Raw genomic sequence first — 24,373 nt, 5'->3', positions numbered from 1 at the left:
TAAAGAAAATTGTTTTAGAGAAGGGCTAGGGATGCCGTAGGTCCGGTTAATATTGCAGTTAGAATTTAAGTTATTCCTACAATATGTATGCAGTTAGAATTTCATGCTTTCAAGCTAAAGATTAGACTTCATCGTGCTAATTATCACAACCATTAAAAGGGATTTTTGTTACTTATTATTATTAGGAAAACAAAAGTGAAAGATTTAATTAGTGAAACTGATATGGGATCAAACTAGAAGTCCCACATCGGTAAATAACGCTAGAAAGAGAGGAGCTTTAGTTATATAAATGAAGGATGTAGAGTGTAGCAAAATCGCGTGATTTAAGTTCTTTATGCAATGCTATGAGTAATTCGTAACGCAACATCTGTACCAACCGAAATCCACCAAATCCTACGGCGTAACCAAGTTTGGCCGAGACAAACCGTAGACAAAGATAATTAGGAACTCAATGGATCATTGGAGTCAAATGGCAATTGTTCACTTAAATCCACATATTTGACATAATCTTCTTTTTGCTGAGATACGATTCATTGATAACTCCAGACCGCTTTTGATTCTTCCAGGTTGAGAAACTTGAGCATTGTCCTTTTGTCTTCCTTTAGTTTGTGCCATTATCGGATCTCGAGTATTGAATTCAGCTTCTTCAGTTGTTGGATCGCACATGCTCTCATCTTCAAACGTTGTTTCTGAAACTCTAGTTTGTCTTTCAGAGTCCATCATTCTGGCCTTTTTGATGATCTTTTCAAGCTCTGGAGATATAAACTCATATATGTTCTCAGATATGTCTGCATAATATGCCCATAAATTCATAAAGTTGACAACCACATTTGGCAGCCCTTGTATCAAGGTCCACATAAACAGTATATGACTCTCGAGTATTATCACAATTAGTTACTTTATATGTATATTGAGACCCATTTTTCTCGATTTTGTCCTTGATGAAGTGGCTAACCTTTGCAAGCTCGTCCTGAAACTTCTTAAAGATGTTTCTAGTATAAATAGTTGCCGCTTGCTTTTCAATTTTTGATCTAACACTTAAGAGACGTGATCAATGTCGCGACTCAAAATCTTCTTTTTTTTCTTTCTCGTAGCGACTATCCACTCACTACAAGAAAAACATTGATTTGGGACGGAAATTTCCGTCGCACAGTAGTACAAATTTCCGTCCCAATTGAAATCTGGGACGGAATTTTGGAAAAAATACGTCTGTCGCAATACTTGCTGTCGCAATATTTCGGGACGGAATTTCATCTTCCGTCGCACGTTGGGGACGGAATCTGGGACGGATTGTAATTAATTATTTTACCCCAACTATTCAATTCCGTCCCAACATTGCGACAGAAATCTCAAATTCCGTCCCGATGTTTGTGACAAATTACTTGCATTCCGTCCCAGATTGGGTTAAAATATTTTTTTTTAAAAATTATTTGCTGGGATATATATATATATATATATATATATATATATAATTTTCAGTCACAAATAAATATGTGCGATAAATGTTATTTACAATATTCTTCTACGGTTTTAATATCTTTATATTATGCACATTAAATTGTGTCATAAAAATTTCAAAAGAATCATTCCAGAGTACAATTCAAATTGAAAACACCAATAGTTCCATCAAAAACATAAAATCTAACGAAATTTCAAAGTATTATCAATCATCCAATAGGATAACCTATAACTTGAAGGTCTACAAAATATAAAACCCAATTAATTCTTAAGTTTTAATAACTTCCTCGAGTCTTAGCAGTGCTGAAACACAAAAACCACGTACACCAGCAGTTGTTGATTTGCCTAAGAAATATCCAAGGTTTGATTTTGTACAAAAAAACACAAGGAAAAAATTAGTCTTAAACATGTGTACACCAAAGGCAATGTCAAGCTATCAAAACTCAAATGATTATAATGTATGTACCATTATACACAATCTTTAGAAGATGACAAATACTCTTCATTATTCGAGATCCATTGACGTAACACATGCCTTTTTTCTCTATCAAAGCAGATGATGCTTTCACCGTTAATGGCATAAAAATTGTTTAGTTAATGACATAAAATTAATTTCATAAAAAACTAAAGTCATTACCCTTAAGTTGGTCATTAGCTTCTTTCTCTCGATTTGAATGAGCTATTTCCTTTCTCTACTTCAACTCCTGTCGACAAAAGAACAACTAGAAAATTGAAAACCAAACTCACCCTGATGATATCATAGCCCTTTTTGAACTCTAATTTCAGCATTCATAGAAAACTTAAGTATAGTCCATTAACAAATTCGAAATAAAGTAAAACTAAAAAATAAGATGGATCTTACTTACTAATTTATTAACAATAACCACCAAACTAATGAAGTTACCTCTTGGGTTCCTAACACTATTTCAAGAGAGCTTTTTTAAACAAATTGAGAAATGAAAGTGATATTCAAAAACAGAATTTGTCAAAGATGTCTTAAAAGTTTATTTTTTAACAATATTATATTTTGGCATGTCTAATACTTTCAAAATTACCAATACGTATATATATGCTTTGTTTTGACAGGACATATCAGACGAAACAGTTAGAAAATTAAAAGAAGAAAATGCTATGCTCATTCAGATAGAGGTAACATTTTACTGAAGAAATTCAGGTGCTTTGTTTTAGAACCTACGCTTCAATGGTTTTGCAACTTATACTGCATATTGCTCCGCAGAACATATCAGAAAAGCCCATCCAGATATTGACAGAAGAAATTGACACACATTCGTAAAGAGGTAATATTTTATCTAACAAATATCTGTCTTTTGTTTTATCATGTCTCAATGTTTTTATAATACATACTCTGTGTCGGTACAAAGGTCCTGTCGCTAAAGATAATCAGAGAGCTGAACGAAGAAAATCATATGCACATTCAGAAAGAGGTAATATTTTATCTTTGAAATACCTATGACTTGCGTTTTGGCAGTAATGTTCCATCACTCGACAGGCTAAATCTGAAGAGACAGTCAGAAAATTGAATGAACAGACGGACATGCATGTGCAAAAGGAAATGATATATTTTTCATTTTATCAGTGACATTCTTCTTTTTCGTCCTTATAGTTTATAGCTTGCAACTTTCTTTCAACACATATATCTTTCCTCAGGTTGCATTAGAAGGAATATCAGAAAATTGAAGAAAGAACTTGATATGCATGTTAAGAACGAGGTAGTATTTTATATAAAATATACGTCCTTTCTTTTAGCCCTTATGTCTCATTTTTTTATAACATGTACATCCCTTCATTTCACAAATCATATTAGAAGATACAATTAGAAAATTGAATAAGGAAAATGATATTCAGTATTCACATGCAAATAAACTATGATTTTTCAAAATTTGTAAATATATTCTACCAATAAAATATTATTTTAAAGTGACTGTCTATCTCAATATGCTTGTTTCTCTCATGAAAAAACAGACCAGAGGTAATATGCAATGCCGCTTGATTATTCACATATTAGTGCCATTTGTGTTGTCTTTTTAAGACTTAAACTCTAAGTAATTGTTTCAACCAAATGAGCTCACAGGTCACCAATGCCACGACCTTGTATTCAACTATAGTAACACATGTAAAGAGAAGGGTTTACCTTGAGATGTGATGTAAGACAGTTGAAGAAGTGTGGACAACGACAACACTCGACGGCAAATCCCAAATGTACCAACTAAGAAATATCACAACAAGTAGTTATTAAATTCATATCACAACAATTAGTTATTAAATTCATATCACAACAAAACAAATTACTAAGAACTTAAGCTAACTATTATATTCTACAAATATTTGAAGCAACTATTAATACTCCTAAAAGTTCACAAACATGAGACAGTATAGACATTGGTTAGACACATGGGAAAAACACCTATTTTTACAAAGTTTAAGTTTGCCTAACAGTACCCTGGAAACAAATTTTATGCATACTAAACATAAACTTAACTCGCTAAATTTTGATTATAAACTATTTTTCAACTAAAAATTGGAAACAAATCATCATCATAATCAAAAGAACTAGATTAATTACACAAAATTGCAAATAGAAACTACCTTAAGCCTATAATTAACAGCAGGATGGCATTGGCATCACCAGACTCCTTATCATGTTCTCTTCTCACATACTTCTCATGATCAGAAAGCGCAACATTGAAATCAAAAGCTTCACTCCTCTCCGTTAACCCTAATCCAATAAACACATGCTTCCCTTGTCCATCTTCAATCTTAAGCAGAAAGTATCTCGATGAATCGACAACCAGTTCAACTGAACCCTCACACTGACAGGGAAAAACAAAACACGCAGCGAAGAGATCGCCGAAGTTGGGATCTTCTAACCGTATCTCACACCGGTCACGGCGGGACACAACGCGGAGACGGCCGGACCAGATCTTGTCTGATTGGAACCATTAGCCGCATTTGTAACCGCCGGAGGTTGTTCGTGGCGGGATCTTGTAGATCTTGTCCTATATATATGTTTTGGAAGAAAAGGAACTGAGCAACTGTAGAAAAGAAATGGGTCGAAAAGGATTTGAAGAACAACAAAGAGTGAAGAACTGTGGAGAAACGGAATGGGTTAAAATTATGGGTGAGAGCTTAAATGAAACTGGATAAAGGAACATAATCCTTCGATTGAACAAGGGTGGTAGAGATTTAGGTTTCAATTTGAGGGAAAGTGAGATTGAGGAATAAAATGGGGTTTCATGGTTTTGGAGTTGTGGGAACGAGACTGAAATTGGAAAAGTTTAATTGACAATATTTGCCCAAAAGCATTAATGTGAAGAGTACTTAAAAAAAAAAATCACTATAAAACCTGCGACCCTTATGTCTAACCGTCGTAGCAACTGTTGCAAAAGTGCAATCTGCAACTGTTCTAAGCTAAGGGTCGCAAGGTAATGTCGTAAAATGACAAATTTCTTGTAGTTTGGGACGGAAATAAAAATTCCGTCCCAATTTTGAGACAGAATTGCAATTCCGTCCCAAAACAATAAAGATATATTTAATAAAATATTTGTGCCATAATTGCGTCGCAAATTCCGTCCCAATTTAATTATTTTGGGACGGAATATATTTCCGTCCCGAAATTCCGTCTCAGTTTGATGTTTTTCTTGTAGTGACTGCTTTGTCAAACTTTACTACGAAATCTCGCAGTGTGGTTGAAGAATCAACAAAAGAATCAAAAAATGCATTTATACTCTCACTCCTTTGTGTTGTATTCATCCCAGCAAAAAAGGTCTTCATATTATAAATAGGAATCCATGACTCTCTAATTTCATACAAACCCTGGAGCCATTCATTTTTTTCCAAATCATATTTAACCATTATTTGGTGCCAATCTTCCTCAAAATCTTCAATGCATAATGATTCACGTATACACTTTTTCAGCTCACTCTTGAAATTTGAACTTTTATGGTATATGTGTGAAAGCTTCTCAGCAAACTTTTTTCTAATGTGCCACAAACATAAACGATGTCGAGTATTAGGAAATACCTTAGATATTGCTCCGCACATCGCCTTATCTTGATCTGTAATTATTGAAACAGGACTCTTTCCACCCATTGCCATTAGCCAAGTTTCAAACAACCATGTAAAAGACTTCTCTGTTTCATCTTGCAACAAAGCACAACCGAATAAAATGGACTGCTGATGATGATTCAATCCAGTAAATGGCGCAAATGGCATAAGATACTTGTTCTTCTTATATGTTGTATTAAATGTAACAACATCTCCAAAATAATTATAGGCCAACCTCGACCTTGCATCAACCCAAAAAAAATTAATCATTCTATCATGATTATCAACTTGTATTGCATAAAAGAAATTTGGGTTCTTTGCTTGTTTTTGCTTACAAAAGTTTAACACTGCTTGAGCATCTCCAACATCCAGATTTTTAGATCGGAGATCTCTAAGATGATTCCAACAATCTCTATCAGAGAAAGCCGAACCTTTGTAGCGACTTTTCCGGTAGGCAAGCCCTCTTGATCAAACTGTTCAACTAGATTCTTTGCTGCCCCACCCATTTTTTTATGGCACCTAGGATAGTTTATACTCTTGGGGCTAACCATTGCATGATTATGAGTATTGTTAAATGTAATGATAGTCCATTTGGGCCTCATTTTTGCTTTTGAAACTACAAGTGTTGCCTTACAATCAGTTCTTGATGTTGAACATCTTTTTTTTCCTTTTTACTGTGATTGTATTGCTTTCTTCTTTGTCATTACTATCAACATGTTGGCCAACATTAGAGCAAACAAATATGCACAAATTTGTCTTAGTTGAACGTGTACGAATTCCAAAACCTTCTTTTTTAGCAAATGATGTGTATAAATTTTTAACATCATCAAGAGAGTCAAATTCCATATCAATACAAGGATCAATATTTTGATGCTCATGAACATCTAAGTCATGCTCAGGGTTTCTTCTTTCTTGAGAATTTTGATTGCACTATATATTAAAATAAAAAACATCGTAAAGTCTTAAAAATTAAAATTCTATGAAATACATATGATTTTGTTAAGAGATATATAAAAGACATAAAGCAAATGTAATTGAAGAATTAATTCATAATACCTCTATGTCCTCCATGTTATGACTATCTTCTTCGGCATTTGATTTTGGACTTTCCATTGTTATGTGACTTTTCTTCTTAAAAAAAGTGGCATGGAAGTGGTGTAGGGGAAGATAGAGTCAACTGGTATAGGAAAAGAGGAGATCGAAGTTGTGATGGTGAATAGCTTGGGAAGTGAAGCATAAAATACTGGTAAAGAAAAAAAAATTAGGGCAATTAGGTTTTGGAGTGAAATAGGGGTAACTCATGTGCAAGAGAGCCCTAAGAATAAACATGTAGAATCCTTAAAAAAAAAAAATAGAATCAGAGAATTTTTGGAAAGGGATTAACCAAAAGAAGAAAGAATAAATTATTTATAAAAATAAAAGGTGGGTCACTTGATCAAGCATGTGAGTACTTAATGAGTTTATGGGAGCCGTTAGATTAAAACCGTATTAATGGCTAGGATTTGATGTCAAATTTAATTTGACACCTTGGTGTCATTATATATATATATATATATATATATATATATATATATATATATATATATATATATATATATATATATAGAGTAATGCTAGCATCAGGCGCTTTGACACTCTCTTTATGCACTCCCTCATTTAGTGGTCCACGTCATACTATTCTTTTAACTTCTGACTTGGTTACCGGTTCACCAAAATCAACACATTTAATTGTTTTTATTTTTTTTTAATGGATATCCCAAACGACAAGCATTTTCCCGCGCCTAAGAATTCCTCTTTCCTTATCTCACACATCGCTGTTTCAACTATCAGAAGCTCTGCCATTCAGCCTTTGTTTCATGCAGAAAGTCCCCAAAGGATAAACACCACCACTCTGTCACTTCTTGGTGTTTTTTTTCTCACAATTCCAACAAAAGAGTAAGAGTATTTCACTTTTTAAGGTATGCTTTTGTTCTCCTCATTGTCCATGCATGTGACTCCCCTGTTTGTTCAACATGAATTTGGTACTATCACTTTATCATTCTAAAATATTTTATTGAGTTTTTTATGTTTGTTCAACATGTATTGATAATTAGTTGTAACGATTTGAATACATATTTTAGGAATTAATGGAACCCATTGATGAAAATGAAGAACATGTTATAAATGAGACCGTCAATAATGAATCATATGTTGGCGATTTAGAGGCTAACAATGTTCAACAACCTTCTCTTGGAATGAAATTTGAGTCACAAGAAGATGCTTATTCTTTCTATGTTCAATATGCTAAAAGTGTCGGATTTGGTGTATCCATTAAAAGTAGTCGCCGTTCAAAAATTTCTAGAGAATTTATTGATGTGAAATATGCTTGCACACGATATGGGAAAAAGCGAGAGTCGACCGCACAAAATCCACGTCCTTGTTTGAAGGTGGAATGTGAGGCTGGCTTACATATTAAAAGAAGATGTGATGGAAAATGGGTGGTCCATGGCTTCATCAAAGATCACAATCATGAACTTTTCCCAACATATGCACATTATTTTCCTTGCCATAGAACCATCAATAAAGCTCAGCAGAATTGTATTGAAACTTTGCAACATGTTGGAGTGAGAACAAGCAAAATTTATGCCACAATGGCCAAACAACACGGAGGATATGAGAAAGTTGGTTGCTTGGAGAAAGATGTTAGAAATTATTTAGATAAGGACCGTCGTTTGAATTTAGAATCTGGAGATGCAAATGCAATGCTGGAGTATTTTATGCGTATGCAAGAAGAAAATTCGAGATTCTTTTATGCATTTGATTTGGATGATGATGGTCGTGTAAAAAATGTATTTTGGGTGGATGGAAAGGGTAGAGATGATTATCAAGTGTTTGGAGATGTGATTTCCTTTGATACTACATATATCACAAACAAATATAAAATGCCATTTGCTCCATTCATTGGTGTGAATAATCACTTCCAGTCAAGATTACTCGGTTGTGCATTACTAGCAAATGAGACCTCTGAGACTTTCAAATGGTTGATGAAAACATGGCTTAAGGCAATGGGTGGGAAACCTCCAAATGCAATGATAACTGACCAAGACAGATCAATGAAAGTGGCTATTGAAGAGGTATTTCCAAATACCCGACATCGTTTTTGTCTTTGGCATATACTTAGAAAGGTGCCTGAGAAGCTTGGTCATGTAATAAGAAATAATGAAGATTTCATGGGATATTTTGACGCATGCATATACAAGTCTCTGTCAATAGAACAGTTTGAAGTTAAATGGGCAGAAATGGTAGAGAAATTTCAACTATCAGACTTAGAGGATGGGTGGATTCAGTCTTTATATGAAGAACGTTAACATTGGGTTCCTGTTTACATGAAAGATACTTTTTTCGGTGGCATGTCAACAACTCAAAGATCAGAGAGCATCAACTCTTTTTTTGACAAATATGTAGGCAAGAAAACTACATTGAAAGAATTTGTTGAAAAATATGAAGTTGCTTTGGAAGATAGGGAAGAAGCAGAAATGCATGCTGATTTTAATACATGGCATAAACAACCAGTCCTTAAAACTCCATCACCTTTTGAGAAGCAAATGTCAATGATTTATACACATGAAGTATTCAAAAAGTTCCAAGTTGAAATTACAGGATTATCTGGATGTCATCTCAGGAAAAGGAACGAAGATAGTCAGCTCACCTCTTTTACAATATTCGACTTCGGAAATAGGGAAGAATTTGTTGTAGAGTGGGATGCATCGAAAGAGGAAATTTCTTGCATATGTCGTTTGTTTGAGTATAATGGGTATCTTTGTAGACATTCGTTGATGGCCCTCCAATATAGTGGTATCTTTGTTGTCCCATCACACTACATATTGAAAAGATGGACAAAGGATATCAGAAGTCGGCATCATAAAAGAAATATTAATGAAGATATTTGTTCGAAGAAGGAGAGATATGATCGTTTGTATCCGAAGGTCTCTCAATTGTTGGAGGAAGGATCATTAACTAATGAGAGTTATAACTTTGCATGTCATGCACTGGAAGAGGCCTTGAAACAATGTGCATTCCTTAACCGATCCTTAAAAAATAGCCCAGAAAATAGCAGGAAGAGCACTTTGCTTGACAAGAAACTACTTGATCCTCAAGTTTCGAAAACAAAAGGGGCACCGAAAAGAATAAAGAGCGGCATTGAAAGAGGTCGAAAGAGAACATCTGCTGGTAGCGTGAAAAAGGTTGGAATTTAATATTTTATCAAACTTTCTTAACATATTATTATTTAACATGATTTCTTATTGTTGTGATTTTTGTTATGTGATTATGTGAAAATGAAGGCTGCAATCGTTGAAAAAGAAGCAATGTCTGTCACTGATGAAGTTGTGGCTGCATCAACATCAATGGTATAAAAGTTCATATCATGTAGGTGACTTTATATATTTCATTTCTCAGGCAAATTATCTCCCATTTTCACATTTGGGTACTGATGAAGCAATGTTATGTGATTATGTAGGTGACTTTATCAACATCAGTGGCTGCACTTTGAGTACCCTGCTAATTATCTCCCATTTTCTGCTCATTTGTCAGCCAAAACAGTAGAGTTCAAGGAGTTGAAGAATCTTCAAGATATTTATTTTTAAATTTTTAGTTTTACTCAGCAGTACTCTCCTAAGTTTATATGAGCCTGTTTATGTTTCATTTAAGACTAAAAGATGTTTTCATTGGTTTAACTTTATAGTTTTGTTGTGTTAAAGGATTGGATCCTAAGTTACATTTGTTATCCTATTATGATTTATGAGTATTTTTGCTGTTCATATTTATCTCCTTAAAAATTAATTGAAAGCATGTTTATCCTCCTTTGAACTCTTGTTGGATTTTTTAATTCTGCTGTAGTAGATGATGGTCAATCAAAATATACTAGAGTGGCTCCAATTTTTGTTTCGTGAGGTATACTGTTATATGCATGTAATATGTGTATGTTAAGAGGTGAGAAAATAAAAAAAAAAGTGGTTGGTTTCAATTTTTTTTGGGTACTGATTGTGAGTGTGGAGAAGGAATGTTTTGTCTTACATGAGATGAGATGAAATAAAATGGTAGCTAAGTGTTTCATATTTTTCATCGAGAGAAGGTGGGAAAGAATTAAAATGATTCTTTTGTCTTTATATGAGGTGAGAGGTGGTGTTGAATTCTTCAACGGAAAAAAAAAACAAAAAAGATAAGTGAAATAAAATAAAAAATAAATGCAATTGAAGCAGTCAGCAACTCAACCGTTTCATCCGGTAGCAAGTAAAGGCATTGAAAAATAAGGTGACGTGGCGATTTGTACGGGAAAGTGTTGAAAAGCAATTGAGGAAGCGACTGATGCTATATATATATATATATATATATATATATATATATATATATATATATAAGCCACCCTTTGGTGGTGTCTTTTATCAAGTCACACCTTAAGGTGTGATTTTCACTTTTTAGTTATAACTTTGATAAAAGACACCTTCCTAAAAGTAAGTTGGTGTCTTTTCGCAAATGCTCATAGAGTAACTTGATAAAAGACACCTTCATAAAAGGTGTCTTCTATCATAACCCATATATATAATGTCATTTCTTTTTATCAGTATAATATAATATAATATAACATTTATTAAATTAGAACTCCCTCTATTGTCCTCTCACTCAATGGTCACTCATCACCCGAAACCAGAGATCTTAGGTTTGACGAGGATTAGATAACTAGATAAATCTTTTAATTTTTTGGAGTTACGCCTTTGCTTGCCATTTATACTTGAAATAAACTTAGCATTTAAATGTGATGGCTCTTGAAATGAGGTTTTCCAATGTATTGTTTTGGTGTTATGATTGACATATTGTCAGGTCCAACCTTGCTATTCTAATTCTAATTCTAATTAAAAACATTTGGAACATAAAAACTGCATCTAAAAGCAGATGTTTACACTCCTCCTCATTCTCACTTGCTAGATATAATAACCTGATCGATATCAGTTTAAACAAAACAAGAGAAAACAAATACTTGTGCATCAAAACTCAACTCATATTCATCTGTGAAGCCCCGATACTTCAAAATGGATGACGTATCGTATTCCTGCGTATTCTACACCGATACCTGCCCGATACTTTCCGGTACGTATCAAGAGAGTATCCGAAGATTAAATTTTAATTTTTTAAGTAATAATTATCTGATACTTCCCGATACGTATCAGGAGAGTATCTGATAATTATCATGCACCGATACCTGCCCCAATACTTCTCAATTAATGTTAACTAAAATAACTTAACTCTTGAGTATAGTGCTTCTTTTTTGGATCGATATAGTATAACGCTAACAATGTTCATTTTGGATATAGTATAGCACTGATGGTGCTCTTTTTGGAATATATTGTGTATGTAATTGACTAATCATCACTCTTTTTGGGATATTTATGTTGATATACTACGAGCCTATGACTGGTTTCTTTTGTTTGTTAATATATTTGCATATTAAAAAAATGGTTAAAATTATATTGTACATTTAATTATATAATTTTTTTATTAACGTATCCCAGCCGTATCGTATCTTGATTTTTGAAATTTTCCCGTATCAGTACAATATCGTATCCGTATCGTATCTCGTATCCAGGCTTCAGAGATATTCATCTTTGCTTGCTTTTATTGAATTGACACATACTAGACCACCATCTCAACTGTAAGAATGAAGAAATCATTAAACTTTTATTTTTGAGATATATATCGTTGGTAGCAGACTTACTATAAATGGAAAATCGTAACCCTAAGCAAAGTAAACAACTAAACTTTTTTTTTAGGGAGCAAACAACTAAACATTGTTTGTGTTAAAATGCATTAACATTTGGGTGGCAATGGCTTTTCATAAAGAAGATTTCATCATGATTCAGGACCCATATTTAGTTGAAATTGGGTTTTTGGGCCCTTTGTGGTGACGTCCCTAACTAATTTTTGTTTTGTATAGTTATTTATGCCCGATTAAGGCCAAATACCATTTTTTATCCTTTTAGTTTGACAGAATTCCGAAATTAGTTCTTTAAGTTTCGAAAGTTTCAATTAAGTCTTTTTAGTTCGACAAAATTCCCAAGTTAGTCCTATAAGTTTCAAATAGGTTCTTTTAGTTTGACTGAATTCTCAAGTTAGTCATTTAGGTTTCAAATTAAAAGGACCTATTTGAAACTTTTGAAACGGTGACAGTGAAATAGTTTATCAACTAAAAGGACATATTTGAAACTTTTCAAATTTAAAGGACTAACTTGAGAATTCTGTCAAACTAAAGGGACCTAATTGAAACTTTCGAAATTTAAAGGATTAACTTGAAAATTTTGTCAAACTAAAAGGACTAAACGTAATATTTAACCCCGATAAAAGTAGTATAATTTTGTGTAAAGAAAAGGTAGTTTAGTTTAATTTATCTTTCTCTTAATCACAACTATATGGGATTAGGCAAGGCAATGGGGCGGGGTGGGGACGGGTTTTACCTTCCCCGTCCCCATACCTGATTCGCATATACTTACCCGTTACCCTACTCATACCCAACGGGGATGAGAAATTGAACCTCATCCCCGTCCTCGACGGGTTCGAGTATTCCCGAACCATCCCCGTCCCCGCATTGAATAATTTTTTTTAATAAAAAATAGAAGTTTTTTTGCATCCCCAAGAGCAACGTTGTAATATATTATCAAACAATACACTCACTTTAACATTTGTTAGACGAAATGATTTTTTTGATCCTTTAAATATCAATGGTAGTTTTATTAACATGACAATTATCAAACAAAATAACATGACATATCAACATAAAATATTTTTTTACATTTGGGACGGGTTCGGGTATGGGTTCGGGGTGGGTACCTATATACCCGTTACCCGTCCCATACCCGTGTTTTGAAATCGGGGAAAATCCATACCCATACCCAAACCTAGTCAAAACTGAGAAAACCAGTCAAATTGGGTTTGGTTCGGACGGATAACCACAGGTATGGGTTTTGTTGCCATGCCTATAAGAGATAGTTTGATACACTCTGTCGTTATTATTTTGGAGGGGTACACTCTGCGATTATTTTTTTTTTTTGAAAGAAGTACACTCTGCGATTATGTTTAGTTTACATAGCAGATTTTTAATAACATGATAATTTATGAAAGTGGACAGATTTTCAGGCTATGAAAAATGAACGCGTACAAAATTTACACCAGTTTCAATTAGACGCATTTTTATATGTAAAAAATTATGGATTTTCTTCTGTGTGTGACAAACTTAGATCCATCTTCTAATAACCGTTGCATTTATAAAGAAAACGGTACAAATATAGACCTAGGGAATTTTTTTAGATAAATAAAATGACAATAAAATAAATGGAGAAGTTAGATTTGAACTAGATCACGAAATTAAATTTATTAATTTTGATATTTTATTAAATAAGTCGGGACTTGTGAACTAGGAAAAAGAAAGTTATTCGGTTGATATGATAAATAATGTGAAATAAAATATTGTGTGTACCAAAAACAAAGACAATAAAAAAAGGTTTTTTTACCCTCTCAAAAAGAATATTTGGACTAAAAACTCAAGTAGTAACAAATACCCCGATTAACTCAACAACACTTAGATAATAATAGATCTCTTTTAACTTAATTAAATGTCATGAGTACATATAACCTTTTGAATACATTAATGTTAATCTTTTGAGAGTGTGTTTTGATATTTACTGTGATCCTATTCGGGTATCGAGAAATTGGTTTTTACTTTTTAGGGTTATGCATGTAGAATGCTTTGTTTATGGGCAAAATAATGCACTACTTTATTTTTTATTTATCTCCCAATCAAATGTTTTTTTTACGAAAATGTTTTTAACAATATGTTTTTAACAATGATATGAAAAACATAAACAGAAAGATTTAAAAAATAAAATAATAAATAATTAAAGACAAAATAGAAAAATATACATTGATAATTTATTAATATTATAAAATGATATATATTTTTTGAAAAATTATAAAATAAAATGTAATACTCCCTCCGTTTCACAATACTTATCGCTTTTAGAGAATAATTTTTTTCATTTTATTTGTCACTTTCAAGTTTCAATCAATATTTATTATTGATTTGTCAATAATATCTTTATCTATTTATTGTAGAAAGAGAAATGATAAAATGAACTAATAAATGATTAAGGGTGTTATAGAAAAAACAAAAAAAAAATCATCAAAATTAACAATATTTATTTGATTTTTTGATATGTGTAAATTTCTCAAAAGCAACCGGTATTATGAAACGCAGCCAGTATTATGAAACGGAAAGAGTAATGAATAAACAAAATTTGATAGGATGATGTATAAATAGGAAAGGAGGAAGTCATGTAGTAGCAAAATAGTTTTGGAAAACAAAATAAAAAGGGTTAAATATGTTTTTGGTCCCTATAAATATACCAACTTTTTGTTCTAGTCCCTAAAAAATTTTGCATCTTCGCTTTTGGTCCCTCCTTTAAAGTAAACTCATATGTAGAATTCATATTTTTGAATAAAAATTTTCAGAAAAATTCATAATATTATAAGAATCTCTCCCAGAAAAATTTAGAATTTTTTAACAAAACATGAATTTAATATGAATTTTTATGGTTAAAAATTCATATTAAATTTATGTTTTGTTAAAAAATTCTAATTTTTTTGGGAAATATTTTTACAATATTCTACACATTTATGCACAATTTCATAAAAAATACTAAAATTAACTTAAAATAAGGGATTAAAAGTAGTGATTGAAAATTTTATAAGGACTAAAAATTGAAGAAAAATTTTAAAGAAACTAAAACGAAAAGTTGATATATTTATAAGGATCAAAAACATATTTAACCCAAATAAAAACAAGTAAAATGGGAGAAGAAGGAAGACCTCGTAAAAGGGAACTAAAGCAAAAGGTTGAATGATGAGGATGTGAAACGGAAAGATACGAAAAGAGGGGACCCAGCCACTAATGTTGGTTTAGTTTTGTCCATCGGACGGAACAATTGGCTGCGAGGAACAGGGAGGAAGTGAGGAGTCTATGTCAAATCAAACTGCCTTGCTTCCATCACCATCAATGTCTAATGCCTCTCTCCCCCACCTCAAACACAAATGCTTCAACACACTAATCATTATCATAACCAAATATTTCTTTCAAAAAAATAATAATTATAATTAAAATTTGACGTATTTAACACCGTATAAAGTATGTCTCCGTGAACATAGTTCAGTTGGCAGGGACATGTATTATTATATGCAGGAGCTGGGGTTTGAACCTCAGAGCAGACACCCCACTTATTCACCTTAAAAAAAAAAAAAGTGAATTTTAGCTACTTGACAAAAAAAAAAACACCATATAAAGTATAAACATACATTATTCACTAACTATAAGTACTTTTGGTAGCTCAAAGCCACCAAAGCCAAGCCTTTCTATTCTGGCTCTGCACTCGTGGACTAATCCATTAGAATGTGGTTGTTTTTTATTGGGATAATAGTCATTTTAATCTTTAAATATGTGTGAAGTAATCATAATAATTTTTTAATGTATTGAAATTTTAAAATATTTCGTAATTGTGTATAATGTTATTCAAAATAGTCTTTTATGTTAAAATATTTCGTTAATATTATTATATTAGTCTCTCAATATACTTATTTATTATCATATCAATCCTTATAAGTGTTTTCTCACTATCATATTAATCCTTATATAAAAATTGTTAATATCAGCATTGAAAAATTATTTTGATGTCAGAGATCATTTTGACTAACGAAGTGCATAATCAAATACTATTTTGTAATTTTGATACATTAAGGGGTTATTGTGACTACTCATTGCATATTCAAGGACTAAAATAACTATTATCCTATTTTTATTACTCAATTTTTTTAACAATTTTATTACTCAAGGTTAAACCAAAACAAATTTAGCTCGTTTGATAGCTTTATGCTATCAGGTTGTTAATCTATCAAAAGTTAATAAAAATAACAAAGGTTGAGTGTAATAAGATTAAAAATGAGTTTAAGTTTTTCTTTTTTATTGTTGTACAAAACGGCAGATTAAATCAGGATATAATAGTTTTGTCATATCATGTTTTCTTATGATGCACAATGTACATCAAACAGACTCTAAAGTATGAATATGCAGGTTATTTAACATTAATGAATCTCTAATGATTTTTTTTAGACACAATGTGAACTTTTTCTTCGGATTGAGTTTTTCCCATTACAAAGTAGTGAAGATTCAAATCTAATATTTTGTTTAAGACATACCATTTATCACACACACGAACAAAGTTGGGTATAGCATAGTAGTATGTTAGATTTTAATAAAACCATGGAAGAATTATGAAAGAATTTTATGTATTTACATCCGGAGTTGTCAACCGTGTAAATGATGCCTTGCAAGCATTTCGTATCAGGATCCCTAAGCATATACCTACGATATCTCTCATGACAACTTGATCAAAGTTACAGTAAATCAACATCAATATGGTTGATAATAGTGATCTCATACAAAGGAAGCATAAAAAAATAAAAAATAAGTAACACATACAATTATTTTATTAACAAATATCTCCAATCCTCCTTAAAAAAATAATCTCTCCAATCAAATTAACACATCTCAACGATCAACATATTTGATTTCTAATATATTTTCACAACATTACTAGCATTGAAAATGAAAAGTATTACTACCTCCGTCCTGGTATAATTGACCTACTTTGGTTTTTCACACAGATTAAGAAAAGCGTATAAATAAAGGGGAAAATGGAATATATTGTATTAGGAATGATAAAAGTAGTATTATTCAGTGTTATATTGTATTGGGAATGATGAAAGTTGTATTGAAAATTGAAATAGGTCAGTTATTTTGGGATACTTTTTTTTAGAAAATGGGTCAGTTATTCCGGGACGGAGGGAGTAAGTTAAAATGAAAAAGAAAATACAAATAGAATGAATTATAAATTAAAAGTTATTACTATTAATTACTACTACTAGTAAAAAAGAAAGAAAAAGAGAAATACTGTAGTAGAAAGCAAGGTAGTGTAGTAGTGCAGAGTAGAGTACTGTCCAATTGGAATTAGAAATCCCATGCGTGTTTGGTTTGTAAGAGTGAGTGAGTGATGGACGTTTTGATTCTTGGGGGGTAGTAGTATAGTACTAGTACTAGTAGGGGGCTTATTATTCACTCACATGTTCGCTCGCTCGCTCGCTCTCTCGCACCATCTTCGCTTGTAGTATTTGTTCTGCCTTCACCAGAGAGACACAGACACAGACACAGCACAGCAGTGTGAGTGAAAGGAAAGGGGTCGGTCATGTTATACTTCTCCTTTACCTTTACCGCACTTCTCTCGTTTTATTAACTCTCTTTTTCTTTCTCTTCCTTTTGCTTTTTAGTACTATACTCTTTTCTTTTCTTCTCATTTTCTCTCTGAATCAACTAACCCAACCCAACCCAACACAACCGTCGTTGTTCCATTATCATTATGCCTCTCAACTTCCTTCTTCTCCTTTTCTTCTTATCATTCCTCTCCCACCAACCCTTCTCTTCCGCTTCAGAGCCTCGCAACCCCGAAGGTACTTACCTTACTTTATTATTATTTTCATAAAACTTTAATTAATTAATTTCAAACTAATAATAATAATATATGGAGTATTATTAAATTGCAGTGGTTGCTTTGATGAGTATTAAAGAAGCACTAAATGATCCACACAATGTATTAAGCAACTGGGATGAATTCTCTGTTGACCCTTGTAGTTGGGCTATGATTACTTGTTCTTCTGATTCCTCCTTTGTTATTGGCCTGTAAGTCTAATCCCTTCCATTATTAATTATTACCTTTTCACTTTCACTCCTTTTTTTAATTAATATTTTTTTTTTATTTTATTTGCAGGGGAGCTCCTAGTCAATCTCTCTCTGGAACTTTATCTTCATCAATTGCTAATTTAACAAATCTTAAACAAGTGTTAGTCACATCTTCCTATTCCAATCTCGTTTGTCCTTTCCCAATTTTCACTTTTTTTTTATTAATGTTTCTTACAACGTTGTTCTTGTCGTTTTCTTTATTGTTGTTTTTTGAAATGTGTTTGGTTTGCTCTTCATTTTTTTGTTTGTAACTGTTGTTTTGGTATGAAACTGGTTAGGGACTATTTTTGAGTCTCTATCAACTCTCAGAATGTTTGTTTACTTCAAATAATTGCTACTATGAAACAAACAACCTTTGCAACATTTTTTTTTTTTTTTATGTGAAATTGTTGGAGTGTTTTCTGATTTGGGTTTGTTGGTTGAAATGTAGGTTACTGCAGAATAACAATATCTCAGGCAAAATACCACCGGAACTTGGAAACCTTCCAAAGCTTCAAACTTTAGATCTTTCAAATAACAGATTCTCTGGCTTCATTCCATCTTCACTCAATCAATTGAATAGTCTTCAGTATTTGTGAGTATTTACTGTTTCAATGTTTTGTTCTACCTCTTTTTGTGCATCAAATCTTCATAGATAATAGATAATAATATTACTATATGATTATTATATTATATTTATATTTATTTTGTTTTGTTTGCACGCAATGAGAGCAGGAGGCTGAACAACAATAGCTTGTCTGGACCCTTTCCTGTTTCACTGTCAAATATCACACAACTTGCTTTCTTGTGAGTATGGTTAAAACTATTTGTCAACATTTTTATCATGAAACTCAGATATGCTAATGCTAACTCTGTACATTCAGGGACTTGTCTTTTAACAATCTCACTGGACCGTTGCCCAAGTTTCCAGCTAGATCATTCAAGTATGCTTTCTTTCTCTTTCTTTCAAATGTGGACAAGATAGTGTTCCATTATTTTAAACTTATAATAATACTTCAGTGTTTCAGTTGTGCCTTTGTCTTGATTCTTCACTGTTACTTTTGTAGTATTGTGGGGAACCCATTAATTTGTGTAAGCACCTCTATTGAAGGCTGCTCTGGATCAGTGACCCTTATGCCTGTTCCTTTCTCTCAAGCTACATTACAAGGTATACCCTTCCACCTCCATTCCTCAACCTGGTTCCTTATCTTTTCTTCTTAAAAATTGTTTCTTAACCATGTTATATTTTCGTTTGCAGGTAAACACAAGTCCAAGAAACTAGCAATTGCTCTTGGGGTTAGCTTTAGTTGTGTTTCTCTATTAGTCCTGTTTTTGGGGCTCTTTTGGTATAGAAAGAAAAGACAGCATGGAGCCATCTTGTATATTGGTGGTATGTAGCACTGCAACAATGGTTCTCATTATAGATTATCTAGTTACAAAGTGGTAGTGTTAGAAATTAATTAGCATTTATGATGTTGGCATTGTTGCAGATTATAAAGAAGAGGCTGTTGTTAGCTTAGGAAATCTCAAACATTTTGGTTTCAGAGAGCTCCAACACGCAACAGATAGTTTCAGCTCCAAAAATATACTCGGTGCTGGAGGTTTTGGCAATGTTTATAGGGGGAAGCTTGGAGATGGCACGTTGGTGGCTGTGAAAAGGCTGAAAGATGTAAATGGTAGTGCTGGCGAGTTACAGTTCCAAACAGAATTGGAGATGATTAGCTTGGCAGTTCACCGCAATTTGCTTCGCTTAATTGGATATTGTGCTACTCCTAATGACAAAATTCTGGTTTACCCTTACATGTCTAATGGCAGTGTGGCCTCCAGGCTTAGAGGTAGTTAATCCATCTACTAGCTGCTGTTGAGCTTTCTCATAAAGCATTCAATCATATAATGTGATATAGTTTTTTACTGTTTAAAGATTAATCAGGGCTCTCGGACTTTCTAATTTTAAACATGCAGTCATTATTTGTAAGTAGCAATTGAATTCTTTGTGAACTCTTTTGGGAAATAATTTGACTAATCGCTAAGAATTCAAGTGAGAGGCTAGAAATGGTCTGAGTATTCCGATAATTATGGTAGTTGATTTGCTATTGTTTACTTGTCTCTGGCTACTGTAAAGAGAAGTGATAAAGCTAGTCAATTTTCTATTTTCTTAACTGTTTATTACAAGGCACCTTAATTAGCCATTGAATCTTAATACCTTCACTTTCCTGTTGTTTAATATCATGCATGTGATGTAATAGGAAAACTGGCTTTAGATTGAAACACGGTCATAATCAAGATTTATAAGTAGCAATTGAACTTCGATCTCTTTTGGGAAATAATTTGACTAATCGCTAAGAATTCAAGTGATGGGCTATAAATGGTCTGAGTATTCCGATAATTATGGTTGTTGATTTGCTATTATTTACTTGTCTCTGTGGCTACTGTAAAGAGAAGTGATAAAGCCAGTTGATTTTTACCTTCACTTTGAAACTTATTACCTTGACTTTCCTGATTTTTCATATCATGTCTGTGATGTAATAGGAAAACCCGCTTTAGATTGGAACACAAGAAAGAGGATAGCAATTGGAGCTGCTCGGGGCCTTCTGTATCTTCATGAGCAATGTGATCCAAAGATCATACACAGAGATGTAAAAGCTGCTAATGTGCTTCTGGATGATGATTATGAGGCTATCGTTGGTGATTTTGGCCTTGCAAAGCTCCTTGATCATGCTGATTCCCATGTCACCACTGCTGTACGTGGCACTGTTGGACACATTGCACCGGAGTACCTCTCGACTGGCCAATCATCTGAGAAAACTGATGTGTTTGGATTCGGAATTCTCTTATTAGAGCTTATAACTGGAATGACAGCCCTTGAGTTTGGGAAAACCTTGAATCAAAAGGGTGCTATGCTAGAGTGGGTAAGTCCATACTCTACAATTCAAACATTCTTGTGCATTTAATTCATTGATATTAAACACGATTCTTTGGTAATTAATCTAATATCTTAGCTATATGAATATATGATGTTTAACTCTTCATTAATAGTTTCTCGTGCTTAGCTTTTGCTTGATCTTTTCAATACGTATTGATCTACACTTGACACAGGGCTACGAATTCTTCTACCAAAATGTCTTAATATTATTGTATATTTGATGTTTGTGTGTATTGAATTAAAACGCTACACTATACTTCACTATAATACTATTATTGAAAAGTTGGAAAGGAAAATTATAGCCTAATGTGGTAGGTATGTTTTCTGATGTCAAATCTGAAGTGTACTTCTAGTAAAATACTCCTGACTTGCGATGCACTGCACTATAGGGACTTTTTTTTAATATGCATGTACTGTTATGGTAGGGTAATTTAAATTTAAATATGTAATATATGTAAATATAATGTGATATTATTAAGATACCCAAAAGAAAATATGACCGAGAACTGTGTAGTTGTTGACACTAGGCTGACACCTGCTCCCTGGTACATGTCCTTGAAATGAAATAGGTATCTGTATGTTAGGTAAAATAATTGTATATACCTCAGAGTGACTAGTGATAAATTTTTGTTGGTGTCCTCACAGGTTAAAAAAATACAGCAAGAAAAGAAGGTTGAAGTTTTGGTGGACAAGGAACTAGGGAGCAACTATGATAGAATAGAGGTTGGGGAAATGCTTCAAGTAGCTTTGCTTTGCACCCAATATTTGACAGCTCACCGGCCGAAAATGTCCGAAGTGGTCCGGATGCTTGAAGGAGATGGACTTGCTGAGAAGTGGGCATCGACCCATAATTATGGAAGTAACTGCTGGAGCCATAGTCACAGCAACAACAGTAGTAGCAACAGCTCATCTCGTCCGACCACTACTTCAAAACATGATGAAAATTTTCATGATCGTTCAAGCATGTTTGGCATGACCATGGATGATGATGATGATCAGTCTTTGGATTCCTATGCCATGGAACTCTCTGGCCCTAGATAAATTAGAATAATAATGAAGAAAATAGTAGGAAGATACAAAAAGGATGAGAAGCTCTTTTAGCCATATAAATCTTTTAAGAGCAAATTTTATTATTATATTAACTTTGTTTCATCCGTGATATAACCATTGTATATATTCTAAAATACAATTTTGTTATTTGGGGTTGTTGTAGATATCAGTAAACTAGTTAAGTAGTACTGGTATAGTTGTGCATATTATTATGCTACTGTGCATTTGATTTGGATGCACCATTATTTCATGGTAGAAGGTAAACATCATGAGATTCTTTGCTATTTAGTATATGAAACAGAAACAAAAAGAGTGTCTTTGGCAGAATGATGTATTCTTAGGTTTTGAGTTGACTGAAGATGAACATGGCAATAAGCAATGTGAAATTATCTTCAGTGTTGTTTTGGTTACATTGATGTTCAAACATGTGAAAGGTATGAGTGAAGGTCACGGTCTAAGGTGTTTCATGCTTCAGCTGTTAAGGGTCATTTTCAACCTGATGGTTTTGCAGGGTCACGCGCCTATTCTTTTTCTTTATTTGGTGTCTTTTTCTATGCTCCTTTGCCTTTCTGTCTTGATTATTATCTTCACTGGTCACTGCTTTAGTCGGTATTGTCTTGTTTCCTTTTAGTACCCAGACCTCAGTAGCTGTTTTTCTTTGACTCATTGCAGCTTCCTAAAGTGTATTTTTCGTTGCACCTATGTCGCTACATATATACTACACTACACACATGTTTAGTAATCTTTGATTTATAGTTTTAATTTAGAATAACACTGGCATTTTGGTACGATGTGTTTAGATAGATTTAAATATTAAGGATATAATTATAAAATATTTTAAATAAATTATTTGTAATCACATATTGAGCTGAGCTGATCTCAAACTACAACTGGTGTTGGTTTATTGGGATAGAAGGATGATGACGCTAACCCTTCATTGGGAGCTGTTTAACTTGCAAGCACTTAGGGTGTGTTTGGTTGAGAGAAGAAAATAAGAAGAGAGAAATAGGTGAGAGAGAGTAAGAGAAGAGAGAAAGAAGTGAGAAATAGGAGGTATTGTTTGGTCGAAGAGAAAGAAAGAAGAAACAGGAATGAAAGAAGTGTGTAATTATTTATGAAAAGACAATAGTATCCTTCAATTGAAAAACCCATGCATAATATTTTGTTATTCCTCTTCTAAATAAAATATTTGAAAAATGCAATGTAATTAATTAAATGTATTATTCTGTGTACTTATTAATAATTTAACTTATTTTATACTTAAAAAAAAAATTATTTTATGTTACATACGTGTTTTTTTTTTGAGGGAATTATGTTACATACGTGTTGAATTCACTATCATTATACTTTTGTATTTTTTACGACATAAAAATTTTGTATTGTGTACAATAATAGCTCACTTTTTTATCAATAAAAATGTTACGTTTGTAAAAAAAACTCATTTTTTTTATCAATTAAAATGTTATGTTTCGTTGGAGTTATGTGCTGCTGATACTTCTTTTTATTTTCATACGGCAATCATGTGTGTTGGCATAATCAGTTTTAAGATAAAAATAAAAGGGGAAATTAGTCACTTTAATCCCTGAATGGGAAATGAGTAGTCATTTTAGTCCCTGAATGCAGAGAAATTGCAAAACAGTCCCTAAATGTAAACTCTGTTGGTCAATTTTAGGGACTAAAGTGACTAACGGAGTCTACATTCATGGACTAAATTGACTAACGGAGTCTGCATTTAGTGGCTAAATTGATTAACAGAGTCTACATTCAGGGACTATTTTGCAATCTATCTGTATTCAGGGACTAAAGTGACGACTCCTTTCCTATTCAGGCACTATAGTGACTAATCTCCCAAACAAAAACTAAACAAGTATGAATATCTGCATTCAGGGACTAAAGTGACGACTCCTTTCCTATTCAGGCACTAAAGTGACTAATCTCCCAAACAAAAAACTAAACAAGTATGAAAGAAGAAAAATAAAAGGGTAATTGTGGAATATGACAATATAAGTTAGTCTTTCTTCCCCTTT

The 24,373-nt window shown here is 32.8% G+C and overlaps 1 protein-coding gene, 1 long non-coding RNA gene and 2 pseudogenes across 3 annotated transcripts; 2 read left to right on the top strand and 2 right to left on the bottom strand.

Annotated features, from left to right (window-relative positions):
- Positions 1-778: 778 nt before the first annotated feature.
- LOC146903266 (protein FAR1-RELATED SEQUENCE 5 pseudogene) lies at positions 779-6,636 on the bottom strand (annotated as a pseudogene).
- LOC146903267 (uncharacterized) lies at positions 1,518-4,873 on the bottom strand. The gene is made up of 6 exons (XR_015022977.1): positions 4,066-4,873; positions 3,611-3,685; positions 2,927-2,975; positions 2,096-2,162; positions 1,925-2,002; positions 1,518-1,803 (listed from the first exon to the last, which is right to left on the bottom strand). It is a non-coding gene; the product is annotated as an uncharacterized LOC146903267 (long non-coding RNA).
- Positions 6,637-7,519: 883 nt separating the features above from the next.
- Positions 7,520-10,279, top strand: LOC146903265 (protein FAR-RED IMPAIRED RESPONSE 1-like; annotated as a pseudogene). Its single transcript, XR_015023659.1, has 3 exons — positions 7,520-9,746; positions 9,846-9,911; positions 10,022-10,279. The product of XR_015023659.1 is annotated as a protein FAR-RED IMPAIRED RESPONSE 1-like (transcript).
- Positions 10,280-17,799: 7,520 nt separating this feature from the next.
- Positions 17,800-22,673, top strand: SARK (Leucine-rich repeat protein kinase family protein). The gene is made up of 11 exons (XM_085737976.1): positions 17,800-18,105; positions 18,199-18,334; positions 18,423-18,494; positions 18,825-18,968; positions 19,109-19,180; positions 19,258-19,317; positions 19,441-19,541; positions 19,632-19,763; positions 19,864-20,208; positions 20,903-21,282; positions 21,942-22,673. The coding sequence occupies exons 1-11, from the start codon at positions 18,015-18,017 to the stop codon at positions 22,335-22,337; spliced, it is 1,929 nt and encodes a 642-aa protein (XP_085594102.1). The 5' UTR covers positions 17,800-18,014; the 3' UTR covers positions 22,338-22,673.
- Positions 22,674-24,373: the final 1,700 nt, after the last annotated feature.

The sequence above is a fragment of the Medicago sativa genome, chromosome 8 (genome assembly GCF_051527215.1).
Source record: "Medicago sativa cultivar Bolivia chromosome 8, Bolivia_mono, whole genome shotgun sequence".
Classification (NCBI taxonomy): Eukaryota; Viridiplantae; Streptophyta; class Magnoliopsida; order Fabales; family Fabaceae; genus Medicago; species Medicago sativa.
This window is presented reverse-complemented; position numbering and strand designations above follow the sequence as displayed.